This window comes from Myotis yumanensis, unplaced genomic scaffold (assembly GCF_028538775.1).
Source record: "Myotis yumanensis isolate MYYU_CA2020_CCGP unplaced genomic scaffold, mMyoYum1.0.hap1 SCAF_17, whole genome shotgun sequence".
Taxonomy (NCBI): domain Eukaryota; kingdom Metazoa; phylum Chordata; class Mammalia; order Chiroptera; family Vespertilionidae; genus Myotis; species Myotis yumanensis.
The window spans coordinates 6742716-6769616 of record NW_027223768.1 but is presented as its reverse complement, the minus strand read 5'-3'; the positions used below and the strand labels follow the sequence as shown (position 1 = coordinate 6769616).

Below are 26901 nucleotides of genomic sequence, written 5' to 3'. Positions count from 1 at the left end.
CTTGGGTCTTTTTGGTTTCATGTGTCTAATCTGGATTCCAGTTAGGCTGTGCCTTTCTTTCCTCCCAGTTCCTCGGCGGTGAGACCTTCTGTGCAGTTCACTGCTTCCACCCCGGCAGAATCCAAGCACAGGCAGAGAGGGGCGTGAGTGCACACGCGTGTGGGTGTGTGCAAGTGAAAGGCTGTGTGTGCTCCGTGTGGCCACACGGGGGACGTGTGAGCCTTCCTGAAAAGGAAAGGCCTGTCTGGGTTCAAGCTACTTCTTGTCTTGAGTTTGCCCCTCGGAGATGAAAGACAAAATAAAGGGGTCTTGCCCTAGCCGAGCGTCGGCCCAAGGACTGAAGGGTCCTGGGTTCAATTCCAATCAAGGGCATGTACCTCCGTTACAGGCCCGATCCCGGGCGCATGTGAGAGGCAACCAATTGATGTCTCTGACATCAATGTTTCTCCCTCTCTCCCTCTCTCTCTCTTTCTCTCTCTCGGTCTCTCCCTCTCCCTTCCACTCTCTCTAAAAATCAATGGAAAAATAGCCTCAGGTGAGGATTAACAAAAAGAGCAAGAAAGAAAGGGGTCTTTGCAGGCTCTCTGGCCCAGGATCTCCCCCAAAGGGGACAGAGCCCGAGGCTCGTGTACCTGGGGCGTGAGCCGGGGAGGGCTGTGCAGAGAGCCAGGCCCAGACCTGCCCTGCTGCGCCCGGGGAGACAGTGAGGGCGCCCCTTGAGCAGCCAGCCCAGGGCTTGGAGCCAGAGGGTGAACTCAGCGGCCATGCACAGTCTCACCGCACCCAGGAGGCCTGGAGCGCATCACAGTCCCTCCCCTGCACCTGGCCCTGGGCTCAGTCCGGTCTCCAGGGCATGTGAAAGGCCTGGCGGCTGCACAGTTGATGAATCAGGTGGAGGAGAGCAGAGGGGAAACCCCGCCCTGGGAAGAGTCAGGTTGTTCCTCCCTGGACGGGGTCCCCGCTCCTTGTGAATGTTGGTGGAGGGAAGGAGTGAAACACTGAGTGCACATGGGGTTCTGCTGGGAGAACCGGGGGTCTGAGCATCCACATCTTCCCCAGGGGCTTGAGGGTCACCCTCACCCTGACATGTCCCACTCTTTCCATGAATAAGACAGAGGAGGGAGAGGCCTGGGCAGGACAGCGTCCCCCAGGGGACAGGCAGGAGCGCTGGGACGCATCCTGCCCAGCCCGCCCAGCTCTGTGCAGGTGTTAGACTCTCTGAGCCTCAGTTTCCTCAGAGAAATGAGAAATGGAGTGATGGTCACTCCTCCGCATAGACTGCTGTGGGATGAAGGGGATAAGCCATGAAAAGCGGGAGGAAGTTTGTCCTGTGTGAGGTCATGCAGGAGCCCAGACATTCCTTCCACCACCTTCGTGATCTCTGGGGCAGTGGTGCTTACGAGCCAGAAATGCCAAGCAGGGAAATGGCTGATGGAAAAGGAGAGGCGGGAGGAAGGGAACAGCCCTGGCTCTTTGATGAATGAGATTACCAAGAGCCAAAGGGGCTGCCTACAAGTGAGCTTGGCCCCAGGGAACTGAGCTGGCTCCCAGAGGGCAGGACGCAGTTTCCGCGAGTGCAGCCTGGACCGCCCCCCCCCCCCTTGGATTCTAGTCCAGGTGCTGCCACCCAGGCCCTGAGGGTCAGACACATCCCCTGAGGCAGGAGGAAGCTGCACGGCTGAGTCCTCCAGTGAGGCAGTCGCCAACCTTTCGGACCTCACGGGCCACCGGCTGGCGCTGCTCCGGTGCTTGTGCTTTGGCATAAAGGCACCGTGACCCAGACGGACAGCCAGCGCCCGCGGGGAGGCACCCCGAGCAGAGCCCCCTCACCGGGCCCAGGGTGCGGGGCCCGGGCCTCTCCGCCGAGCGAGGGCTGCCACCCCTGCTGGCCCCGTGTTCCGACAGACAGCACCGTGTGCACCTGCGCGGTGGTGGGAGGAGGGTCGGGAGGACCTGACCTGGACACGCAGACGCCCCTCGGAGGGAGAAAAGGCGTGGCCTCGGCTCTGCTGCTCAGCCTCCTCGTTGCCATGGCTCCTTTCCAGCTCTTCATGTATTTTTTAAAAACACGTAATTTCTTAAAGGGAAACTAAATTGGGTTGTGCATTAAGTGGGCTGGGAGGACTGTAGTCTGCTAGGGCTGGCACCAGAATTTCTGGCTTCTGACCCTCGCTGGGGTTCAGGGGGTGATCTGGGGCCCCTGCGACCCCTCTTTCCCATCCGTGCCCCACCCGAGGGCCTCCCACTGAGCTCCCTGCTCTCCTCCAGCCGGAGCCCCAGAGGCCGGGGGTCACCTCACCCGATGAGGGTGGGAGGGGGTAGTGCCACCCATAGGAGCATTCCCCGCCCGCCCGCACTGCCATCCACTGGGGAGACTGACACTCAGAGACAGGCCGTGACACTGCAGGTCCCAGGGCCAGAGTCGCTGCCCGTCTCCGCCTCTCAGCTTTGTGGAGTCACCCTGCTGGGCCCAGGGAGGGGGCGGGGGGCGCGATTCTGAGTCCAAATTCTCTAGAAAATTTTCTCAAAGAAAAATGCCAGTGTCGCTACCTATTCCTGGTGAGTAACGTCCCTCCAGGGGAAATTAAAAATAGAACTTCAGTCACACCGTAAGGGAACACAGTCACCCCTTAGTCCTTGCAGCCGATACGAGGGAGAAGGGACCCGCCCAGGTTGTCCATCCCTTACACTGATGGCCCTGGGAGTGAGTTTGGCTCGTGAATAAGGACGGCGTTTACCCAGGGACCAAGCACCGGCTAACCTCCCCTTCCACGCCCCTCCCTGAGCCAGAGCTGCAGGACAGACACCTCCCAGGTAACCCAGGGCCCATTCATTCAGCATGTTTCTTGAGCACCTACTATGTGCCAGGCCCTGTCAGGGTTGCCGGGACTTGGGCAGCAAACAGCAACAGTATGTCGCTCCCCTATTAGTACAGCCTTTTCTGGTTTTGTCCCAACTCTTTGGCCACTCTTGTCCCGTTTGCTCCTGGAGTTGTGTGTGTGTAAAACCCGGGGCCTGGCCCGCCTGCCCCACTCAGCGAGCATGAGTCTCCTCTTCCCTAGAGCAGGTAACTCCGAGGTCACCAAACCCACTGAGCAGAGGACAGGGAAGCAGAGGAGGGAGTTCCCGGCTGACACTCACACCCAGTGATGGAACTGGACCTCCCGCGGTCACCGTCACATCCCCTCTCCCCTTACTCAACAGTTTAATACGGAAAAAATCGGCTTAAATTGGATGTGGATTGTGGTGTTGGAAGGTGTCAGCCCAGCCGGTGAGTCAGCCTGCCTGCGGCCCTGGCAGCTGGAGGAGTGACAGGCGGAGGCTGGAGGGGGTGCACGTACTGAGACCGATTATTTTAACCCCCACTTCCTAGCTTGCCCCCTTTTCCAGCTGCCACAGCCCTTCGCAGCACAGACCCCGATTTGTGAGACCCCAGGGAAAGTCCGGCTCTTGCACAGAAATTCCCATTCACGCTGGGAAAAGCTATGGCCAAGTCCTCTTCTCTTAGCCATTCCGCCAGGGTTCCTTGGCCTTTTCTGTTATGAAAGCCTGGGGCTGGCAGCCACAAGCCAGCTCCCGGGTCCTGGGAGGTCAGCCACCCTCTCCCTGCGCAGAAATGTCTGCAGGAAACACGGACTTGCTGGCTCCGGGGCTGGAGACAGGCATTCTCCACCGTCCTGGGCTCAGCTAATTGGCTGTAGATCATTCTGGGAACAGAGGGACAGTTCTCAGACACCTGCCGTCCCTCCAGCCAGACGGCAGAGTTCAGGGCATGCCAGCCTGTGCCCCGGGGCCTGAGCGGTACAGCCTCGGGCACAGTGGGTGGAGCTCCTTCCAGTGCCCCCTCCCGGATCTCAGGGTGACCAGGAGCCACTGCTCCCCAGGTGTGGTCTCAGCAGGAGGGACCTGCCTCTCCAGGGAGGGAAAGGCCCATCTGTGGGACCAAGACCCGGCAGAGACGAATGGCCACTGAGCCCAGGCATCCAACCAAACCCCAGATCAGAGGACGGAGATGAAAGCTAGAGGGGCAGGAAGAGACCCGGACTCACCCAGTTTACTCAAGGAGGAGCCAGGAGCCGATCCGCAAGACCCCCCTGTGCCCCCCCCCCCGCCCCGCCCCACATCAGGGGCAGAAAGGGCAGACGAGAGACCACTGGGCACATCCAGCCCCATCTCAGTAATATCCTGTCCACCCCAGGCGACGCTGGGCCAGGAAGCGGATTCTTGCTTGAAATTTCCGGTGCTGCCTTTGGAGGCCGGCAGGGCCATGAATAGCCATTGTGGCCGGACCAGATACCAATCAGTGATGGAGAGGGCCCTGCGCAGGCCGGGCTGCCTGGAGCCGGGCCATCCCGAGGGCAGGAGGCGGCCCCGTCTTGGTCATTTTGGAGTCCCCAGTGCCTGGTGCAAAGGCCACCAACTGATCAATAGTTTGTTTGTTTTTTAAATATATTTTATTGATTTTTTACAGAGAGGAAGGGAGAGGGATAGAGTTAGAAACATCAATGAGAGAGAAGCATTGATCAGCTGCCTCCTGCACACTCCCTACTGGGGATGTGCCCGCAACCAAGGTACATGCCCTTGACCAGAATCGAACCTGGGACCCTTCAGTCCGCAGGCCAACGCTCTCCACTGAGCCAAACCGGTTAGGGCCCGATCAGTAGTTTTAATTGAGACCTAGGCCCCTGTTCTTGGGGAGCCCTACACACACACACACACACACACACACACACACACAGAGGAAGCGTGACACAACTTTTTCTGAGTCTAGAAAAATGATTTTCTGTTGTTGAAACAAAGCAGGCGAGGCCAGAGTGTTAGATTCTGTAGCCCCCCGAGGCTCTTACTAATCAAAACACAGCGTTTCTCCTTGTCACCCACACTGAGCGGCTCCCTGCCCTCCCAGCACGCCCTCCCCCCCCCCCCCTGCCGCACCACAAGCCCTGCTCAGCCCTCACCAGCCCCCCGAGACTCCACAGGCTAGCTCCCAGCTTCTCCTCTCTGTGCCCCCTGGCCAGTTCCCCACCTCCTCCCCACACTGCGGACTGGCAGGGGGAGGCGGGCCATTGCCCTGTCCCGTCTCGGTTCTGTCTGGTTGTCCTGGAGCTGGGGGTCTGAGATGACCCAGAGTGGGGGTGATGGGTAACCCGACAGTGTGAGCAGCCGAGGTGACCAGGCTGTCTCATGCAGAATAGCGGAGGGCTCAGTTATAACTAGTTACATATAGTCATAGAACAACACCAGGTTTATATATAACTACAGCTAATTATGTGTGTATAACTGTAGTTTACACACACATAGTAAACTCTCCCATCTTTATGAAACCACCCACGGTTTATAAAGAACCTTTACAAGCGTGACTTTCAGGACAGCCCTGCCAGGTAGGTCATTGCGATGCCATTTTTCAGGAGGGTAAACTGAGGCCCGGGAGCTGTGACTGCCTGAGGGCTCTCAGCTGTGGGCGGAGCCTGGCTGGCCCTCAGCCTGTGCAGGGAGCCCCTGGGGGTGGACAGTGAAAGGCCAGCGTGGACAGGACTCCGAGCGCGGCTGGGGCTGCGCTTGTCACCTGGAAGCCCTGCACGACCCTGACAGCGTCTGGGACTCAGACGCGGGACTCAGTGCTGTCCAGATGAGGTGGGCAGAGGAGGGAGTCTCCTGGGCCTCGGAGGGTGGGGCTGGGGGAGGCGGGGAAGAGGCACCCCCATGAGGGAGCGGGTGCTAGCCCACACGGGGTACAGGGGGGCCGATGAGACCTGGCAAGGCATTGGACCTGCCATGGGCAGCGGAGGGCGCAGTGCTGTGGTGAGTGGGGACACCTGGTGGCTGTACACGGGGCCAAGCAGCCAAATCGCTGGCACCTCTGCCCGGCAGGGTTTGGCTCCTCTGGCCCTGTCTCTGCCTCTTGCCCACCTCTGTCTGTCGCCGACTCCATGGCCATCCCCTGGGGCGCGGGAAGAATCAGGACTGGACCTTCAGACAAGGCCTGCACCAGCAGCACACGGTCCCCAGGGATCGGCCTGTTGGCACATACCCACCCCAGCTTCTGCGTCTCAGCTCCCTCCCTGTCCCCTCCTCGACTTCAACCCAGTGCTCCAGCCCCCTGGGGAGTGCCTGCCTCCCACCCTGGCCACCCTGGCACTAACCAGAGGCCGTCGTGGTCTGTGCTCCATTTGTAGTTGAGGCAGCCCCCCCCCTCCCCGCCCCCGTTCTGAGCAGGGTTGGCTGGCTAGGGAGGTGGAAGGCGGAGAGGCCGCCCCAGCAGACAGCTGTTGTGATGAACATATGGACAAAGAGAAGCAGACAAGGCAGTGCGGGCCTGGGGGACAAGGTGGTGCAGGACTGGGGCCTGGGGCCAAGGTGGTGCGGGCCTGGGGGACAAGTCTCCGAGGGAAGGTGGGGACTGACCAGATGCTGTTTCACGGCTGTTTCTGTCACCTCCACCCCCAAGAGGGTGGAGGGGTCCATGGGACAAGTCTCTGGGGACTGAGACTGGGAGAATGGGCTCAGGTGGTTTCTAGAAGAGCGTGCCTGTCAGGAGTGGGCACTTGTCCTTGGCTGGGCCCCAGCCTCTGGGCCCCAGGGCCATGCCAGGCCTCCAGGAAAGATCGGGCCACTGGACGGCAGCCCTGTCCGTCTGAGCGAGGCCGGATCGGATGGGAGCTCAGCTCCCGCTTATCTCTCGGCACCTGGAGGAGGAAGTAAAGGCAGCAATTAATTGTACAAGGCGGGTGGTTTGTGCAGCTTCAGTTCAGAGAAAAGGTTTAATTATCCCTAAGCCCGAATGCAAATTAATTAGCCTTCCATGTTAGGAGGGTGAGCGTCCCTGCGCCTGCGGCCTGGACGTCACTGCGGATCCGAGGATGCTGGGAGAGGTGGGAAGCAGAGCCGGAGCCCCTGAGGGCCGCCCCCCCCCCCCCCCCACCACCAGGGACAGCAGCCGCCTCCACCTGGCCCCAGGGAAGTCTGAGGTGAGCACCATAGCCACCTGCACCTGCGTCACCTCCAGGAGGGGCCTTCCTGCCCCTGCCTTCCCCGGGCACAGAGCAGGAAGAGGTGGGAGGACGGAGCCCTGGTTGGCATGAGAGGAGGAAGGCAAAAAGGGGAGTAAGGGGACAGCTTCAAATACTGTCTGAGCCCAAGACACTTTTTGTTTTTCCTTTTCTCACGCCTCACTTTGCTCACGTTCCACAGAGAAAATAGGCCATTAGGACTGTCCAGGGGGCCCCCGGGGAGCACTACCCGTCGTGGCCCTGGCCACTGCAGTCAGCTGCTGGGTAGTGAGTGGTCAACACTGCCCGGCAGGTTTGACCCGCAGTCGCTGTCGTTTAGAAATGGGAAGCGCTTGCTTAGGGAAAGCAGCAGTAGCTTGTCATCACCATCATATCATCACCATCATGGGATCCACATGGAAGGTTAAACAAACATAACAACTTGCAGAGTCAAGGAGGGATTGAGCTGCAGGAAAGGCTAAGTGAAGCTGGGCCTCAGAGAGAATTCAGAGGAACCCAAACGTCATCAGACTTCCCTTCCCATCACCCCCTTCTGCATGTCAGCTGGCTCCCGCTCTACCGACAGCCTGGCTCCCTCCCAAATGCAGAAAGCATGGCTGTGGGCAGCCCGGAGCCTTGTTTGTTGCAGCTTCAACTTCTTCGAAGGAGGTTGATCTGGTCTCAAGAGCGAAAATCCAGGGAAGGGGAAGAGGTGCCCGACCTCATTAGCCAACCAGGGAAATGCAGTGAGATACCTTCACACCCGCTGGGATGGCTGGGATCAGAAGGCAGTAGTCACCGTGTGGGTGAAGAGACGGAGAACGGGAGCCCTAACGGATTGCTGGTGTGGCTGTGAAATGGTGCGGGCACTTTAGAAAGCAGTCTGCCCGGCCCGCAAACTGTTAAACATAGTCACACCGGACTCCTGGAGAAATGAAAGCTCAGTCCGCACCAAAGCTCATACACAACTGTCCGTAGCAGAGTTTATTTATAATAGCCAGGAAGTGAGACAACCCAAATGGCCATCAGCTGATGAGTGAATGACCAAAATGTGGTCTATCCATTCAGCGGGATGCTGTCTGTCCATACAGACAGACACGCTACCACATGGATGGGCTTGACACTGAGCATGTGACGCTACGTGAAATCTGATGCAAAAGGTCACTGACAGAAATGTCTAGAAGAGGGAAATCCACAGACAGGACGTAGATTAGTGGTCACCTGGGCTGTGGTGGGCGTGGAAAGGTCACCGACTGCTGTGGTGTGAGATGCCTTTTTGGGGTGATAAAAGTGTTCTACAGTTAGACTCTGTAAACACACTAAGCCACTGAATTGTGCAACTTAAATGGACAGATGTTATGGTGTGTAAATTATGTCTCCATAAAGCTGTTAGAAAATGAATCCAGGGGGCCCTGCCATGTTCTCCATGGTGGGAGCGCTGTCCCCGCCTGAGGCAGGTGGCCAGTTCCAAACTTGCTGGGACCAGAGGGACAGGGACAGAGGGAGACGTGGCGGCTCCTCTGAGGACCAGCAGCTCTGGACAGAGCTGACGTCCTAATCGGGGAGGCACGCCGTTCCCAGATTCAGTAGGTGCCACCACACTGGCTGTTCATAGAGGATTTACTGTTCCCACCAAGGCCTGCTCCTAAATTCTCTTACAATCATCCCAGCCCTCAGAGTTAGGTAGATAAGACCCATCTTCTATTGCTAGAGGCTCAGGTTATATCACTTTGCCGAAGTCACTCAACTAGTAAGTTAATGCGGGGCTGGGCTCCAGCCCGGATCTGACGCCAGCCTCGTCTCTGTCATGAGGCCAGGCTGCCTCCCTCAGGCTCCGTACACGCTGTTGGAAAATCCTGGAACATGCCACGGGAGACCTCACGTCAGGCCCATTCTTTCTGGGGACCCTTCTAACACGGGAACCTGAGCTTCCTTTGCTGGCCGAGCACCCGCCGTGGTGGTCTCTGAGAAGGGCCAGGAGCCTGCAGTTGGCTGTCCAGCCCCCACCGGCCACTGCCGTCCCCACCACCTTCCTCCCGCTTGCCAAGGGCAGAAAGAACTGGGCCAAGAACAAACACATCTTGCCAAAATCATGACGCAGTAGGACAGCAGCAGTCTTCTGATCCACCAGCAGGTGAACCCTCTCAAAACCAGAATAGGGGTTCATTTGGGAGGATCCGTGCCTGGCGCACAATACAACTCATTTCCCATGTCCGCCAGCTGCCCCCTTCATCGGCTCTCAGATCCCGCCAGCAACCTGATGGCAGAGTTGATGGAGGGCAAGCCTGCTGGCCCGTGGTTTCTTAGCTCCTCTCCCCTTCTTTACAAACATCGATCCACCGTTTCCATCTCTGGTCCTGGCATTTCTCCGAGGCGCTGACTGCTTGCCGAGCATGGCGGTGGTCCCCTGACCCGATCTGCACGCTCCTTCTCCCTCAGGTGGGACCCAGGTGGCACTGGCCTGCTCCCCTGTCCCCTCCCTCAAGCTCTTCTGTACCCACATTCGCCCCAACCCCAGCCTTCCCCAGACAGAGCCTGCTCTCCCTGGAGAAGGCCAGGCGCGCCTAGGAGCTGACTTGTTCTGTTTCTGTCTTCTCTTGCCAGCAGACCATCTGCCCCATGGTGGGCGTAGCTTCCCTCCCCATCTTCTCTGCCGGGGGGGGGGGGGGGGGGCGGGGGACAACCTTCCCGCTGCCCTCAGCATCCCCCGCCCCAGCCCCCCCCCCCCCCCCCCCCCCCCCCCCCGGCTCGATCGCTCTGAGATGGAGCCCGGGCACTTTCTTACACGTTCCTGCCGCGCTTCGTTTACGTCCACGGTCACCGGCCCGATGTCCGTCTTTCGGTCAGTTCCGGCTAACACGGCCCACCTCCGTAGGACAGCCCCGTCCTCGCCACTGGGAGCACTTGAACTTGGGACAACCAGCTGTGTCCCAAGGTCAGCAACAGAGACCATGGTTACCAGGATGCCTGGGCAAGAGTAGCAGCACCTCTTGTTTATAGAGCTGTGTATGTCGCTACAGGGTTAGGACCTAGGCCACTCACTTTATAGACAGGGACACAGGTCCAACGTCATGCGTTCGTGTTCTGGTGGAGCTGGGCGGGTCTTGAGCCCAGGTCTCCAGCTCCAAAAGCCAAGTCCTCAGCCACGCCCCTGAGCACATGGCAGAGAAGGCAGCCCTGGATCCGGGTCCCCAGAAGACCTGTCGCAGCCTCAACATCAGGGACATGGCTGACAGCTTGCCCGGGACAAAGGCCTGGACACTGAAGGAGAAGGAAGGCAGTTCTCGAGACAGGAGCCGACTCACAGGGTGGGAGGCTTAAACGAGATAACGTGCTCGCTCAGCAAATACGTGCCAACCACCGGCCTGTCCTCCCAGAGCCCTCAGTGCTCGCAGGTGAGGACTTCATTCTTCCCAGCTGGCTCTCCGCTCTCCCCCCGACCCCCACATCTCTGTGGAGCCCAGGACTCCGTGGTCCCCCCTCAGGACAAGCGACCTTGAGCCTCACTGTTCCAGCAGCAACGATTCCTGGTCATCCTAAGCCTGATTCTCGTCCAGCCCCGAGCCGGGCCTTGTTGTTCTGGCTGTCCCGAAGGGGTCGCACCTGTTTGCTCTTCGCTTAATAATCTTTCAATTATCTCACTAAAGAGGCTAAACGCTTACCGCTGTGCAGAGTCACTGGTTGGAGGAGAGGCTCTGGCTGTGGAGTCACTGGTTGGAGGAGAGGCTCTGGCCGCGGGGGCTGACGGTCTTGGGGCAGCTGCCGCCATGACGTGAAGCACTTCAGAGAGGCTCTGTCCCAAAGTGGCTTCCCGGCCCTCAGGCCGAGTTTCAGAGCTGGTGGTCCGCCCTCGCTCGGTGCGGGTTTTAGAAAAGATGAAAGCAAGTGGGTTTCCTCCCAGCTGTACCCAAACTAGGGCACCTCGGAGCCTCGCTGCTGCATCTGTGATGGGAGCGAGGACGCCAGGCTCGCGGTTCCTGGGGTGTGAGGTCAGTGTGCGAAGTGCTTTCTAAGTCAGGAGTCTCCGTCGGCAGGTGGGTTTGGCACATGCTAGTACATAAGTGAGACCATGTTGCTTCTCTGGTTAAGGCTCATCCGTGGTTCTCCGTGGCTCCGTGCGGCCCGGCCCCTGCCTCCCCTCCCCCCCCTTGTATAACTCCCTTCCTCCCTCCAGCCTCACTGGCTCTTTAACCTTTCCTAGAACCAGCTAAGCTCCTTGGACCTCAGGCCTCCGTGTTGTCTGTTCCCTCGGCCCGGCACACGCTTCCCCTTTAAGATGAGTTTAAATGTTCCCGCGGCGGTTCCTGCCCACAGTCCCCTCCTGGCGGCACCTGTGTCTCTTCCCTTCATAGAAGTAACCACAGGTCGCGGTGCCTTTATGAATTCACTTCCTGTTTATGGCCTTGCCCTTGTAGGATGTTGGCTCAAGGGGCATAAGGATCTTGTCTGCTTTGTTCATTCTCAGGTCTTACTTCAGTACCTGACACACGAGGCACCTCAGCAGTTGTTGAATGAATGAGTGAATGAGTGAATGACTGGCCGGGGAGCCCGACTTGTTTCCCACATGCCCCTCTTCCTCACACCTGCTCTCCCCCCTCAGCTATGGGGACATGGTGCCCAAGACGATCGCCGGGAAGATCTTCGGGTCCATCTGCTCCCTGAGTGGCGTCCTGGTCATCGCCCTGCCGGTGCCCGTGATCGTCTCCAACTTCAGCCGGATCTACCACCAGAACCAGAGAGCGGACAAGCGCAGGGCGCAGAAGGTGAGCCGAGACCGGGCGGGCGGGGCTGGGCCAGAGGCCTCACAGTCAGGCTGCCGCCAGAGATCCTGGGAGAAGCTGGCGTGGACGCCCGCTGGCTTGGAAAGGGAGGTGACTGAGTCCCTTTTCCCCACCATGCATTCCCAGGCCACAAGCCCTCATGACCCAGGGGCTGATTCTCTCCTGAGGCAGGCAGGGCAGGGGGAGGCGCCGCCTGTCCTGACCGGCCCCACCTTCCATCCTGAACAGCCCACCTGGCGCCGGGCGGTGACTTTCACCAGGAGAGGGGAGGGCCGAGGGGGTGTCCACCCGTCGGAGCCTCTCACCTGGAGGCAGACTCTGGGCACAGTGGCCAGGGCCCTGGCTGAAAGGGTCATTCATGGAGGCTGAGGTTTTGTGTCCCGACTTCATTCTTGCTTTCATTTCACTCCACAAACATGTACTGAGCACCTACTGCGTGCAGGCCCTGCACACACAGGGCAGGGCCCCCCCACCCCCCCGTGGCAGGGCCCCGGACTTGCAGAGGGGTCTGTGTCCCAATGGCATAAAGCCTAGGCCGCCAGCTCCAATGGGTGTGACTGACAGGTCATTACCCTTTACAATAGCACAGATTAGACTCCATCACCCATCCCAGCAGGCGCCTCCGTGTGGCCTGTGCTGAGAAGCCTCAGCTTTTCTTGCCCCGGGTGAGTCCTGTGGCCAGGCCCATGCTGCTCTATGCTGTCCCCTCCGCCTCCAGCCCCATTTCCTGCCTCCTCACCCAAGGTCAGGGCTCCCCCTCCCCTGCCAGCCACCCCAGACATAGTCTCCCCTCTGCCCTGTGCCCGTCAGCACAGCAGGCCTACGTGCACCAGCCCTGACTTCACTGCGCCTTCCCAGGCAAGGGGCCGGCAACACGGGGCCCTCCTTCCCGCATCCGGGAGCCTGAGCCCCAAGGGCCAGGGCTGGGCTGACAGGGATATGGCCGAGCAGGAGAGGGTCAACGGAATCCTTGGCTCCCCCAGAGCCAGGGCTGTGCCCACCCGCTCAGCAGCTCCCTTCCCCTTGGCACCCCCTGCCCCCCACTTCCTGGAGCACCCCATCCACGCACGGAGTGGAACAGGCCCTTTCCCTGTGGACTCTCGGGGCTCATCCTGTGACTAATCCAGAGGCATCGGCTTTGGCACCTTCTTCTCTGCCACTGCAGCCAATCAGCCCCCTCCTTCTGCCCCTCCATCCCCTCCTCTCCCTTCCCAGGCCCCCGCCTTCTGCCCCTCCGTCCCCTCCCCCTCCTCCTCCCCCCCCCCCCCTCCTCCTCCTCCTCCTCCTCCTCTCCCTTCCCAGGCCCCCTCCTTCTGCCCCTCCTCCTCTCCCTTCCCAGGCTCCCGCCTTCTGCCTTCTACCCCTCTGTCCCTCCGTGTCCCCTGCCCCTCTTCCTTCCCAGCAGGCTCCCTTTGAAGTCAGAGTAAATATTTGTAGAGTTTTCACTTCCCTGGGCCTCAAGCTGCTCAGTTTGTCTTCCACCTTTTCACCTTGGGCTTCCCTGAGAGAAGGGAGAGGGTGCAGAGGGGCGGGGGAAGGATAGGGGGATGCTGCTGCTCCTAGGATCTGAGGCAAGGAAGGGGGTCCAGGGGACGTCGTGGGGTGTGGAGAGGGGCAGGGAGGTCAGCCCAGGCCGCAGACTCGGCTCAACAGCCACAATGGTGAGCTCAGCCCACAAGCCTCAGCGTGTCGGCTGCTGTGCTGGGGGTGATTACTGACATCACTCCATGATGTTTGCCTCAGACTGTTCTGAGCCGTGGGACTTGGAGATCAGGGGAGGCAGCAGAGCAGCGGACAGAGGGGGCGCGTCTGGGGGAGCAGTTGGTCCCCATCTCCAGGTCCTGCCTATCTCTTTTACTGGAAATGCTTATTGAGATTATAGACCCACAAGCACTTGTAAGATTATCACAACCAGGGTGTGGACGTTGATACAACTGATCGTATGGGATCCATCAATCAACCCAATTCAGATTTCCACTTTAGTTGTTGGGGTGCGTGTGAAGTTTTCTACAACGTTCTCTCCTCTGTAGGTCTGTGCTTTAGTCCCCACCCCCTTTCATAACCACACCCTCCCACCCTAAAGCCACCCCACCCCTAACCTCCGAAAATCCTGTGTCCTCCCTTTATCAAATGTTTCCATTTCAAAAGGTTATGAGTGGGCTGTCCAGTAGGCAACCTGATGGTTTCGTGTGCGTCCTGGAGACGCAGCCAGGAGTGTGCATCCAGCTGTTCCTTTGCTGGCGGGGCGGCACCCATGCTGTGGATGTGCCGGTTTAACCATCGCCTGTTGAGGGGCACCTGGGACGAGGCCACTGTGGGTTCTCAGAGGTCAGGCTGCTGTGAACATCCATGTGTAGGTTCCATGTGAACATTTCTCTGGGGTTCATGCCTGAGAGTGTGGCTGCCTGTTCTGTTTGGGCTTTTCTATTTCTGGGGCAGGAGGTACCCGGTCTCAGGGCCACAGGGTGCTGCAGCCAGACAGCGGGAGGGCTCCGGGGGGGGGGGGGGGGGCGGCGCACCCTCTGCCCAGGCCCCTCCTCCAACCCCAGCAACCCCACATCTGCTGAAAGTGCAGCTTCCTGGGATTGGCAGCACGTTTAGAAACTTGTCTGACAGGAGCTGAAATTCTGGGGAGAAGAGGGATGTTCCGGAGGCCACATTTGTGCTGGGAGTTGCAGGTCTGAGCTGGTCTTGCTAGTTCACTGCCTTACCCTGGTCAGTCACTTCCCCTCGCATCTTCCACTTCTTTTTTATCACCCAAGGATATGCTTTTATTGATTTGAGAGGGGGAGAGACAGACACACACATCAGCGTGAGGGAAACATCGATCGGCTGCCTCCTGTACTCACCCCGACCTGGGATCGAACTCACAACCTAGGTATGTGCCCTGACGGAATCGAACTTGCAACCTTGGTGCACGGGACAGTCAGTGTTCCAAAGAGTGGAGCCATGCGGCCAGGGCCGTTTCGTGTCTTTAGAAGAGCCTACATGACCTCAAACTCTGTTAACTCTCATGTCCTCATGGCCATGGAGGAGTGAGCCCCCTGCAGTGGCTTTTATCATCATGGGTTTGGTGTGTTTTTTTTAAATATATTTCTTTATTGATTTCAGAGAGGAAGGGAAAGGGAGAGAGAGAGAAACATCAATGATGAGAGAGAATCATTGATCGGCTGCCTCCTGCACACCCCCCACTGGGAATCGAGCCCGAAACCCAGGCATGTGCCCTTGGCCGGAATCGAACCTGGGACCCTTCAGTCTGCAGGCTGACGCTCTATCCACTGAGCCAAGCTGGCTAGGGCTCATCGTGGGTTTCTGACCCAGATGTGGCTTCCTTCCTCTGGGCCATCACCAGCCCCTCCTGAGCACGCTCAGTGTGAAGCTCTGCTACACGCCAGAGAGAAATGTACATGAGCCCCAGACTCCGGCCCTCAGGAGCCCAGAGGCAAGCCGGGGCCCCACCCAATTTCAGGTGCTGGGTTTTTCTGTAAACAGTGCAAACCTCTTTATCCTGGGTGGGAAATGATGAAACGCTACAGCACATTTGATGTGACAATCTGCTGCTTTAATGGAGCCCAGGGTAAGATAAAATTAAAAGAAGTGCCACAGAGGAGAATCTTTCATCTCTGGAAAGTAATGGAGACAGACCCCAGACACCAGGAAGCCGGGCACTAAGTGGTGTGATCAAGTTATGTAAGGCTGTGATGAGCTTAACACAATCGGGGTTCCATATGCAACTCTCAACTACCAGTCCTCACCCAAAGCAGTACCAGCCGAACCCCGACAAGGGACTGGCTTGAATGGAGATGCTGGGGGGACGGCTGGAGCAGGATCCCGGACGGGGATCGTCCTGGGCTTGAATGGTCTTTGCTCAGAAAGAGAAGAGGGGTTACCTGCCCTCCTTTCTCTCCTAGGTGCCCACTCGTCCTCCCCATCCAGGGGAGCGAGCTGCCTCAGCAGTTAGAGGCAGACCCCCCAAGTTCAAGTCCTGGCCTCTTCCCTTCTAGAAGCCAAGAAAGGGCGTTGGACTGCCCCTACGGGGACGTGCTGGCCACAGGGCAGCTTCCCAGGAAACGAGGTCGAAGTTGTCCTGCTGGCAGCCTGCTCGGAGCCCTGCTGCCTGTGGGCAGGCCCCGCTGGGGAGGGGCAGCAATGGAAACGGCCAGTTTCCTGAAGTTACCTCTGGACTTTCCTGGAGGCAGGAGGGCCCTCTGCCCCAGGGGGGTCTGGGTGCCTGTGGGCTCCTGCTCTCAGGGCTGGGTCTACCAGAGTGCACGCCTCCTGCTTTTTTCTAAACCAGCAGGGGCGCCTCTCCCTCTCCCGAAGCTCTCTCCTCTCTGGCCTCTCTGTGGCCCCTCCCACTGCCTCACAAACAGGAAAGGGGCTCGCATGAGATGCCCCCGTCCTCCTGCAGGGCTGCTGTCTGCAAATGCGCTCCACCCTCCCTCTACCACACACACATGCCCCACGCTTCTCCCACCGACAGGCCAGAGCAAAACAACCAAAGGCATATGCTGACACCCGCGCATGCGTCCACTCCCGGGCAGACATGCAGTGTACATCCATCTGTACATCAGTGAGCAAACTCCTGCCCTCACGGAGTTTATGTTCTGGGGGAGACAGTAACAAGGTCAGTATACAGAACGTACACACCTGCCTAGTAAGTGCAAAGGTAAGCAGTGTGGAGGCCCGTGTGCACACTCTGCTGTTCTCGTGATTAACGGTGCGTGGGCACCTGCTGCCTGCAGGGGGCGCCCTGGCCTGTGCTCCTTGGAGGGCGCGAAGCCTGCGGGAGATGAGAAGTAGCCATAGCTGAGCCGATAAAGGTCGGGACACCTGGAAGGAGGGGGGCTTGGCTGAGCGGTGTTCTCCTGCCAGGATGACCCCCGGCTGCAGAGGCGAGTGGAAACCCCTGGGCACTCCGATCCTGACCCAGCGTCAGGCCCAGGCCCCGGGTCTGTGAACGGAGACCCCTGAGGCTGGGAGCAGCGGCCTCCTCCCCTGCCTCCAAATCACCTGGGAACCCAGCCTCCCTGGGACAGCCCCTGCCCGGCCCTGTTGGGCTCCCTGTCCTTACACCTCACTCTGTCTCCACCAATCACAGAAGGCCCGCCTTGCCCGGATCCGTGTGGCCAAGACAGGCAGCTCCAATGCCTACCTGCACAGCAAGCGCAACGGGCTCCTCAACGAGGCTCTGGAGCTGATGGTCGGTGCCTGGCGGGTGGTTGGGGGAGGGCCGGGCTGGGAGGTGCCTGGGGGACCCTGGCTGGGAGGCGGGGAGGGTGCCTGGGGGGCCCGGGCTGGGAGGTGGAGGATATGGGAGGGGGGGGGGGGGGGGGCGGGGACGGTGCCTGGGGGACCCTGGCTGGGAGGTGGAGGATATGGGAGGTGCGGGGGGGGGGGGGGGGGGGGGCTGCGGGGACGGTGCCTGGGGGGCCCGGGCTGGGAGGTGGAGGATATGGGAGGTGCGGGGGGGGGGGGGGGGGGCTGCGGGGACGGTGCCTGGGGGACCCCGGCTGGGAGGTGGAGGATATGGGAGGTGGGGGGGGGGGGGGCTGCGGGGACGGTGCCTGGGGGACCCCGGCTGGGAGGTGGAGGATATGGGAGGTGGGGGGGGGGGGCTGCGGGGACGGTGCCTGGGGGGCCCGGGCTGGGAGGTGGGCTTGTTTTCTCATGCAAGGGCACCAGCACTCCCTCCCAAAGCCCCCGTTTGAACCCTGAGACGGACATGTTTCCAAACCGTCCCCAGGTAGCAGCCCCCTGCACATACCTCTCCCATGGGATTGTCACCACGACCCCTAAACCAGCTTTAGCCCAAGGACCCCCAGCCCACAGGCTGGCATGTGCTATGGTGACCCTAAAATTTGGTTCGCCCAGATTTTTCTAGTGCCCTCCTGCCCCCTGTGGGGAAATGAAGAGGGTGGAGAGGAAGGCTCGCAGCTCTATCCTCATCTCTCGTCTCACAGGGCACCCCGGAGGAGGAGCATGTGGGCAAGACCACCTCGCTCATCGAGAGCCAGCACCACCACCTGCTGCACTGCCTGGAGAAAACCACTGTGAGTCCCGCCCCTGCCACGCCCACGCCCCCCCCCCCCCTTTCCCTTTCCGGGGTCAGAACTCACATCCTCAAGCTGGCCCAGCTTCCCAAGTCAAAGTCTGTCCCCTTCAGAGTCGAAAGCAGTGATGAGGTCTCTCTCAACCCTCGGGAGGAGGCTCCCGAGGAGTGGGCAGTCACCGAGGTAGGGCCAGCTGTGCCCTGCAGCGCAGAGGCCTCACCAGGCCTCTCCCCACCCTGCACCCGTCCCACGGCCCATTCTCCGTGACTGAGGCTAAGGGCTCTGCCTGTCAGTCTCCGGCTCTAATGGGCATCGTCTTCAAAGCCAAGGCAGAATGTCCCGGAATTGCTATGGACCGCAGAGACGAATGTCAGTGTGGGCCTACCCTGGTGCGAGGTAGATGCCCCGTAGGCCTTTGCCCCCTACATTCCTCTTGCAACAGGAGACAGGGAATCAAGGAGGTAGCACCTGTAATTCCCTAAGCAGGGATCTTATCGGGACCACTTCCGCTAGTCACCAGCCATTCCAGGGCGTTCACTTCTGATCGGTTTATTGCTAATAGAGGCATGGTTTCGGGCGACATAGGCGGAATGTGGAATGATGCCTGTGCCTCACCACCAGACCGAAAGGAAGGGCAGTGGGCCACCCTGGACCCTTGGCAACAGAAGTGTTAGGAATAGCGGGGAGGGAGAGAAGGCAGGAGAGACACCAGAGACAAACTGAAACCCTTTCCTGGTCTTGAACCTGCCCCCAGCGCACTGCAGGCAGGGCTCAGCACACAGGCAGAACTTCCCACACCCAAGGTCCCACCTCCCCGGCAGGGGATAAGAGGTCAGAGGGCACATATGAGTCAATGTGGACACTGGATGGCAGTGGAGCCCAATGAGGACTTCCAGAATGGGGAGGTGCCCTGGAAACCCGTTTGCAGACTTAGCAAATATTCCTTAGTCAACCTATATGCACGTATCTAGAATTTCTCTCAGACTCAGAGCTTGCCAAAGGGACGGGCCCGGCCCCGACTGCCCTTTCCAAGTGCATGTGCCGGGTGGAATGGGTGAAATTATTTGGGTTTGAAGGGCTGGAATGTTGGCATTGAAGAAAGATATGGGGGGTCCAGGGATGGAATGCTGGCATCAGAGTAGAATAGAATGCTGAATTTGAGGGGCGAATGTCGGATTGTGGGGGTGGGACATTGCCATGAGAGAGATGGAATGCTGGATTTGGGGGAGAGATGCTGGGATGGAAGGAATGAACTGGGGTTTGAGCAGGGGAATGCTGGGAGCAGGGGCTGGAATGCTGGGACCAGAGACTGAGTGTCATCTCTGAGCTTGGGAATGCCGGAATGTACAATCAAAGGTGTTTTTATCTTCTGTTGGCATGTTATCCTGTAGGGGTTGTCCTATCTTGTGGATGATCCCCTGTTGTCTGTACGAACGTCCACCATCAAGGTATAACTTTTTAAAACTTAATCGATGTTTTCTCTCTGATTCTTTGAGTCTGTGGAGTCTCCTCTTCCCTGGTCTGGTTCTCTGCATGTGCTGCTGGCTCCGCGGGGCCGCTCCTCCCACGGCCTCATCCACTCACTCAGCTTCCAGTGTTTCGTGAACTCCCAGCTGCCTTCCTGAGTCCCTGACAGCCTCCCCCAGGGGCGGGGAGGGTGGAGGACCACGGCCCCATGCTGGTGCCTGAAGTGCCCAGGGCCGCCTCGGGCCGCCTCCCCAGCTCCGTGGGGACTGCTGGTGTCGGTCTCTGAACTGTTCTCGTGCTCCCTCCCGTCAGACTCCTCCGCGCTGGCGGCCTTGGCCTGATTGTTAGTGCCATAGATGTCTAGTCACCTTGGGCAAACAGCCATTTCTCATTTCTCTTGAGCCCCATCTCATGGCCTCTAGTCAGGAGGCCGTTAGCAATCCCTTCCCATGCTTACCCTTGACTTAGGGAACCCTGTGCCCCCAGCTATTCATATCCCCTAATCAGGTGCGGGAAAACAGTAATTAAATGACCCTGACAGCTTGAGCGCACTGGCCTTCGAGCGCAAAGCCCTCCCAATTCTGAGAGTAATCAGTGCCTTTCTCAGCTTCTGTCTCACGCCCACCCAAGATTCCTGAGGATCTCCCTCACTCAGTCCAAAAAAGACAACCTAGCACCCCCGCCCCTCCCCACAGCAGCGCCTCCTTCCCTGCCACCCGGGGTCCTGTGTGGAGCCGGTAAAGTAAGTCCCATCTCTGCTTCCAGCTCTGCCGATGCCACTAAAGCCCTCCGTGCCCTGCACCCATCAGCACCGAGTACACCTCACCACGACTTAACTACAGTCCCCACCCTTCAACCTGACGCCAGGGCTGCCCATAGAACTGTCCTCTTCCTTTGATGCCTGTCTGTGCCCCAGGCAGCTGGGAGGCCTTCTCTCCAGGCCTGGAACAGAGACAGGCAGCCATCCCAAGTCTGGGGGCTCATCTCCCCCCTCCTCCTGCTTCCCACAGAACCACGAGTTCATAGACGAGCAGATGTATGAGCAGAACTGCCTGGAGAGCTCCATGCAGAACTACCCGTCCACGAGAAGCCCCTCGCTGTCCAGCCACCAGGGCCTCACGACCACCTGCTGCTCCCGTCGCAGTAAGAAGACCACACACCTGCCCAACTCCAACCTGCCAGCCACCCGCCTGCGCAGCATGCAGGAGCTCAGCACCATCCACATCCAGGGCAGCGAGCAGCCCTCCCTCACCACCAGGTGGGCCTTCAGCCTCAGGAGCACCCCTAGCCCTCTGCCCCCTCATCTGATGGCCCCCCCTTGTCCTGACAAGTTAACCCAAAGGCTCTTTGGGGGATACTGTAGCAGACGTAGGCCCAATGTGTGGTTAGATACCAGAAAAAAAAAAAAATTCCCCCCCAAAATCCACAAATGACCTATCCCAGTGCAAAGAATGGACCAAGAAAACAATGCTCACAATTGTGTCCAACACAGCTTATCCCAGGCTGGTTTTGAATCTCAGACTGCCTTTCCCTCCTTTCTCTGCATATATCTGTCCACCCCCACCCCCTCCAGTGAACTGCAAGGAATTCCGGGAAAGCAATAGTCGAATGCCACGAACGATAGGCAAACCACCCACCAGAGGAAGACATGTCCTTTGAGTCCAAAGCCCAATATCCAGGACTTTGCAGTTGTTGGTAGTTGAGGCCTAACAATGAGAATTACGGGCTGACGTCCAAAGCAGAGATGGAGGGAGGCTGAAGGCTCCTAGTTTCCATGAGCTGGGGGTGGGGGGGGTGGGGGGGGGCGCCAAGGAAGCTTTGGGACACGAGCAAGAGCCACCATCCTCAACGCACTCTTTTATTTTTATCCCAGTCGCTCCAGCCTTAATCTGAAAGCAGACGACGGACTGAGACCAAACTGCAAAACATCCCAGATCACCACAGCCATCATCAGCATCCCCACACCCCCAGCGCTAACCCCCGAGGGGGAGAGCCGGCCACCCCCTGCCAGCCCAGGCCCCAACACGAACATTCCTGCCATAGCCAGCAACATCGTCAAGGTCTCCGCCTTGTAAAACCACTGGACACAGGGCCATGTGGACAGTGGGAGTGAGGCGGCTGGCATGTTGGTGGATGGCCACTGGACCACCCTGTCCCCTTCTCCCTGCCCCCTCCCCAGCACTGAATCTCATGCCTGGGAGGAACAAGAGCAGCAGAGGGGCCCCAAGGTTCACTGGCGTGGACACAGCCCTGTGGTCCTGCCTCCCAGGGGCCAGAGGAAGGGAGGAGGGTAGGGGATGGGACGTGGGGGCAGAGGCTGCTGCATGCCAGGACAGGGCCTGGAGGGGGAGCCTCAGACCAAATAGCAATTGCTTCTGGAGACCCCAGTGAGGAAAACAGGAGACCGAGAGCAGCACAGAGGCCCAATTGACACATGCAAAACAGGAAGAAAATATAACACTGTGTATCTAAGCACCTTTTCAAGGCTCTTAATGGATAATATTTATTCAGGGGAAAAGGTGGAAAACAAAAACACCAACGGATTTTTGTGCACCGTTTTTCTCCATGGACCCAGTACCTTTGAACCAAAACAACGCATTTTGTGAGGTTTGGTTTTGTGTGTGTGTGTTTTTTCCTTTTATAGCAAAAGCTTTTAGGCTAAGCAGCCAGTTACTGCTGAGTTGTCTCTCCATCCCCCCAGGTGGGTGAGGTCAGCAGAGCCCCCATTGCCCTGCCAACCTGCAGAGCTGCCATGACCACACAGCAACATGTCCCCTGTCTGTCCGTCCCCTTTGTCTCCGTCTCTCTGCTTCACCCCTGGCTGTTTGTTGTCCAGCGTCTGTGTCTACATGGACCCTGGTGGCCCCGAGACATGCCAGGGAAGCCTCCCCACGCAGGCACCTGCAGCTGAGTGCCTGGAAGTGGTGCATGTGGATGCAGCTGGGGAAGAGGGAGGAGGGAAGCCCCCTGCAAGAACCCAGTGCTTCCCTGGAGGTGGGAACCCCGGGTGTTCGTTTCCTGGTCTGGCTTAGAAGAATGACCGGATCTATCACACTGGGATATCGAAAACGGAATCAACCGGCGCATGGCGCATGACAGTGAAGAGGACAGAAGAGCCAGGGCTCGCCGCCGCCAGTGGCTCCCACCATCAAGCCCACCCACAGCTACGCCCAGAGGCCACTTCCCTGCAGAGGGCGGCAGTGCAAGGACCACAGGCTGCACCAACGTGCGAAAGCAAGAGATTCTCGATGATCCTTACCTGGTCTGAAAGGTGTCCTGCGTTCTGAAATCTTCAGGCCTAATGTCCCTGGAGAACCCCAGAGTGGGGGCGAGCTGGTGCCCTCGTGCAGGTGAGGGGGTGAAGATTATTCCTGGGAACCTGGGCGCTTCTGTTCTGGTGGCTCTGCAGTCCTCTCCGCTTCCACTGCTTACAGCAGACCCCGACCCCCAGCGGCCCTACTGCAGCCCTCTAGCCTGCGCGCTGAGATACAGCCGCTCTCAGGAGCTCCGTGGCCATTCTCCAGCTGAGTGATTAGCTGTGTAACTAGGCCAGGAATCTGCCCGCCATGGCCGTGTAGGTGCGTTTCACCGGCCAGGAGCCTGAGAACACCTTGGGTGGGCTTCCCTGTGAACCCTGCTCTAGGGACCCTGTACAGCAGGGAAGGCAGGGCTAGGAGGTGGCCCCTAACTGGAAGGTGGGCAGAGGAGAGGGAGCCTTCCACCTTTATCTCCTTTGCTAACCTCTTCGACCACGGACTGAGGCCTTTCTCTGGCCCCACGGATTTTCCCCTAACACGAGAATGGGTGGTCCTGGCCCTCTGAGCTTATGGTACAAGTAGGCAGAAAAGCTTTACAACAGGAATTCGTGTACACACCCAACCGGAACACACCTGCGAATAAGTACGCAAACCCCATCACTTCACACACACGAGGGCAGGCAGAGGACCTGGCTGGACTCCGTTCAGAGAGCAGGCAGAGGACCAGAAAAGGAAGTTTTCTTTTGAAAGAATGGACAATGGAACAGAGTTAGGAATGTGTAGATATCCAAGTTTACATCCTGGGAACTGAGTGGGATACGGGATCAAGACGCAAATAAGAACACTGTTGCTTACACAGTCACAGTCACACTGCTGGTGTGTAAGAAAGGTCCTCCCAGGGCCAGAGCAATGACTCACCAACCCAGGATGTCCCATCCTGCATCGGGAGCACAGTGTCCCCACAAAATTAACGAGCCAATTTTAATCATCATATCCCAGATAATTTCCCGTTTTTTGACCCTAATGAACTCAATGTTTGTATTCCTCCAGTTTCATTTCCAAGCCCCACACTCCGCCAGTTCCTAGGAGAACTGGCAAGTTAGACTCTCCCTTCGCCCCTGCCCGGCAGGGTGGCCTTAGCCAGGAGAAGACCCACTTGCCTCTGGTCCAAAGGAAGACGCCATCCAACCGAGGACAGTGGCTCATCTACTCTGTGTTTACACAGAGTCCAGCCAGACCGCACTGCTGCGTCTGGACAGAAACAGGAGGCCAGTGTGCTGAGCAGCCTCGTCGGTCTCGCTCACTGGCCCGTGACCGAAGAACCAGATGCCAGGGTCTTCCGTGCAATGGCTTTCTGGTGCAATGACCTTGAGCTTTCATAGCTCATCAACCACTTCAGCATAGTAGAAGGTCCCCCGAACCACCTGCCCCACTCAGCATTCAAGAGGTTAAAAAGAAACCAACGAATAGGCCACATTCAGATGCATGGAAACCTAGGAAATAAAGTATTGAGAGTCTATCAGAACTAGAGGAGGCTAAAGACTCTTCTATAGGTCAGAGAAAGCTGAAGCTTTCCAAGGGAATTAAATGACTTGCTCCAGGTCATACAGTCATCTAACGTCAGAGCTGGGACCAGAGCACAAATCCCTCGGCTGTCCGTCCAGTGCTTTTCCCCACTGCCTGGCAGAGCAGCGATGCCTCAGAGAAGAGCCATCCGAGAATAATGCTGTAACTACAGGCCTGATCTTATGCAGATGGCAGCACTGCATGGACACGGCCCTCAGAAAGCACCGGACTCTGCTACCACAAACCAGCCCCTGGACACCACCACTCCCTGGGCAGAGCTGGCCTGGACAGTCAACTCTGAGAAGCAGGTGCACAAGGTGAACAGCCAGGTGTTTGTCAAATGCTCTCTTCCCAATGCAGAGCGGGCGTGGACGTTTCAACGCCTACCTGCGGGGTCCTCTGGTCCCGACCGCGACCTCTGGTGTAGTAGGTCAGGCACTAAATCCTGGATGGGCAGGAAGAAGCTGAGTGACCTCCGCGTTCACACGCACAACTGTGACTGAAGCCAGGGCTCTGTCCTCCACGTCACCTTGCATTACGTGGAGGCTTGCTTATATTTTTAGCACCTGGATGTCAAGGGTGGTGATTAAACGTGAGCAGACATTCCATTCAGAACCACCCTAAGCCAGGACCCCCGCCCCCCCCAAAGCAAACTCTGGACGAGTCCTCTTTCATCCCCTATTTTCATAACTAATGTTGAACTCAGGACTAATTGCATAGAATCCTGTTCACAAGGCCAGACATGCTCAATGACAGTTGAACACAACTGTCTACAATCACACAGGAGTATAAGACCAGCAAGTAGAAAGTGAAATTAAGAAAAAGAACCTGAACAGAATGTAAAGTGGACAGTATGTGCTCATCTATACTAACAAAAAGTCAACTTGTGGACATGGTGAGGACTTTACCCAGTTTTCAAACTAGGATTCCCACAGTTCAGGATCATGTCACTTACTAGAATACAAGCAAGGGAAGTGTCCATTAAAACATGTACCTGGATTTTGTTCCTTTTTTAAAAAAAAACCTGCACAGGTAATCACTGAAATTGAACTAAACTTAGGGGTTATGAATGAATTCCAGTGGTCCAGACACCCTTACTGCAACTACCAGGTAACTAACTGCAAGGCAGAAAACTCAGTGCTGGGATCTTAGATTACTAAGGGGAAGCTTTAAAACGACTGATGAAGGAGAAATTGTTACCCTCGGAGCCCAAACAGCATCATGAAAAGCATCATTCGCATGAACAGAAAGTGGTTATCAGCAAAAGAAACAGCTAAAGGGGTTCCTTTCCAGTCTTGTTTTCTATTTAGAATGTTCTATGTTCTTCTCATCATGTGTGGGATGACATTTGTCTTAGCAGGTTACTTAACTACACTGGATGATGTCACTCCAACCAGGGCAGGGCACTGACTCAAGTCCTGGGGCTCCTTGGACCAACAGACTATTTTACAAACCTGGGAGGTGGGAGGGATGGTATATTTTTGATAACCAGACATTCCAATGTAATGTTTTCCTTAGCAGTCACTCCCCCCGCCCCCATTAATGTTATCGTGAAAAATATCAAGTGTGTTCTTTTCTATTTTCGTATAATAAATGGGCTTTGCTTACCAACATCACAATGGCAAAGAAAAACTACTGTACAAAACTGCAGGAAGATAAACATGTGAAAACTTTCTATGGAAAAAAAGAGAAAAAAATACTGAGTTTCCTGTCGTCTTCTTTTGAAACTGTAGTGAGTATGTTACAACGTGTATCATTTACAGTATTGAGTCACGTGCCACTGCTGTACCGGATGTATCCAATCTGGATTAAACTATGTGCCACAAACCCTAAAATGATTGTTTATTTTAATACCAATTCTCCTGCTATCCACTAGAAAAAAGGGTAATCTAAACAAAGGGATACTTTCAACCTCGCTAGAGAAAAGTCACAGCACATGAAACTACTATAATATTGTCTGACAACTGTAATCAGGGGGAAACAATTTTAAGTCAGTCTCAGAAAGGTGCTTAAAAGCCTAGTCCAATCTTCCCTCCCCGCCCTCCCTCAACTCGAGCACCTCCTCCGACGTTCACGGCAGTTCTCACCTGCTTGCATCTTTCGTCACGGATGTTCGCCAACAGGAAAAGCATTTGATTGATTTGTCAACAGCTCTGCTTTGAGGCCCAGCCCTGTATTATTGAGAGAGATTCTACTGGTTCTAAGAATACACTGAGTATATACTCCTTCATCTAAGGCAGAGGTGGGGAACATCCGGCCTCTGGGCCATATAAGGCATGTGAAATCATTAGGTCTGGCCCTGCCAAGGGATTAGGGACGAGTTAATTAAATGTTTGACCAAATATAGCAGGTTAATTTTTAAGTTGATAATTTTATATGGCCCACGAATGATGTTATAAATATCCAAATGGCCCTCAGCAGAAAAAAAGTTCCCCACCCCTGATCTATTTAAGCCAACAGCTCAAACTAAAAAAGCTCAAACTTGCCCTGGCCGGTTTGGCTCAGTGGATAGAGCGTCGGCCTGAGAACTGAAAGGTCCCAGGTTCGATTCTGGTCAAGGGCACATGCCCGGGTTGTGGGCTCGATCCCCAGTGGGGGACTTGCAGGAGGCAGCTGGTCCATGATTCTCTCTCATCATGGATGTTTCTATCTCTTTCTCCCTCTTCCTTCCTCTCTGAAATCAATAAAATTATATTAAAAAATAAAAATAAAAAAGCTCAAACTTAAGGGCTGTATAGAGTACAGCAAAAAGCCTGGGAACCAGCCAAACTGGTTAGGCTCAGTGGAT

General features: G+C 57.2%; 1 protein-coding gene across 2 annotated transcripts in view; it reads left to right on the top strand.

The window, feature by feature from the left end:
- KCND3 (potassium voltage-gated channel subfamily D member 3) overlaps window positions 1–25948 on the top strand; it is a 138291-nt gene extending 112343 nt beyond the window's left edge. Inside the window, exons 3-8 of one of the 2 annotated variants that reach the window (XM_070395908.1) lie at window positions 11590–11752; window positions 16872–16973; window positions 17734–17823; window positions 19215–19271; window positions 20301–20548; window positions 21164–25948. In XM_070395908.1, the coding sequence (XP_070252009.1) occupies window positions 11590–11752; window positions 16872–16973; window positions 17734–17823; window positions 19215–19271; window positions 20301–20548; window positions 21164–21365 (862 nt within the window). In that variant the 3' untranslated portion in view covers window positions 21366–25948. The remainder of the gene's footprint in view (window positions 1–11589; window positions 11753–16871; window positions 16974–17733; window positions 17824–19214; window positions 19272–20300; window positions 20549–21163) is intronic. The other variant, XM_070395910.1, reaches the window with a different exon arrangement.
- The last annotated feature ends 953 nt before the right edge of the window (window positions 25949–26901 follow it).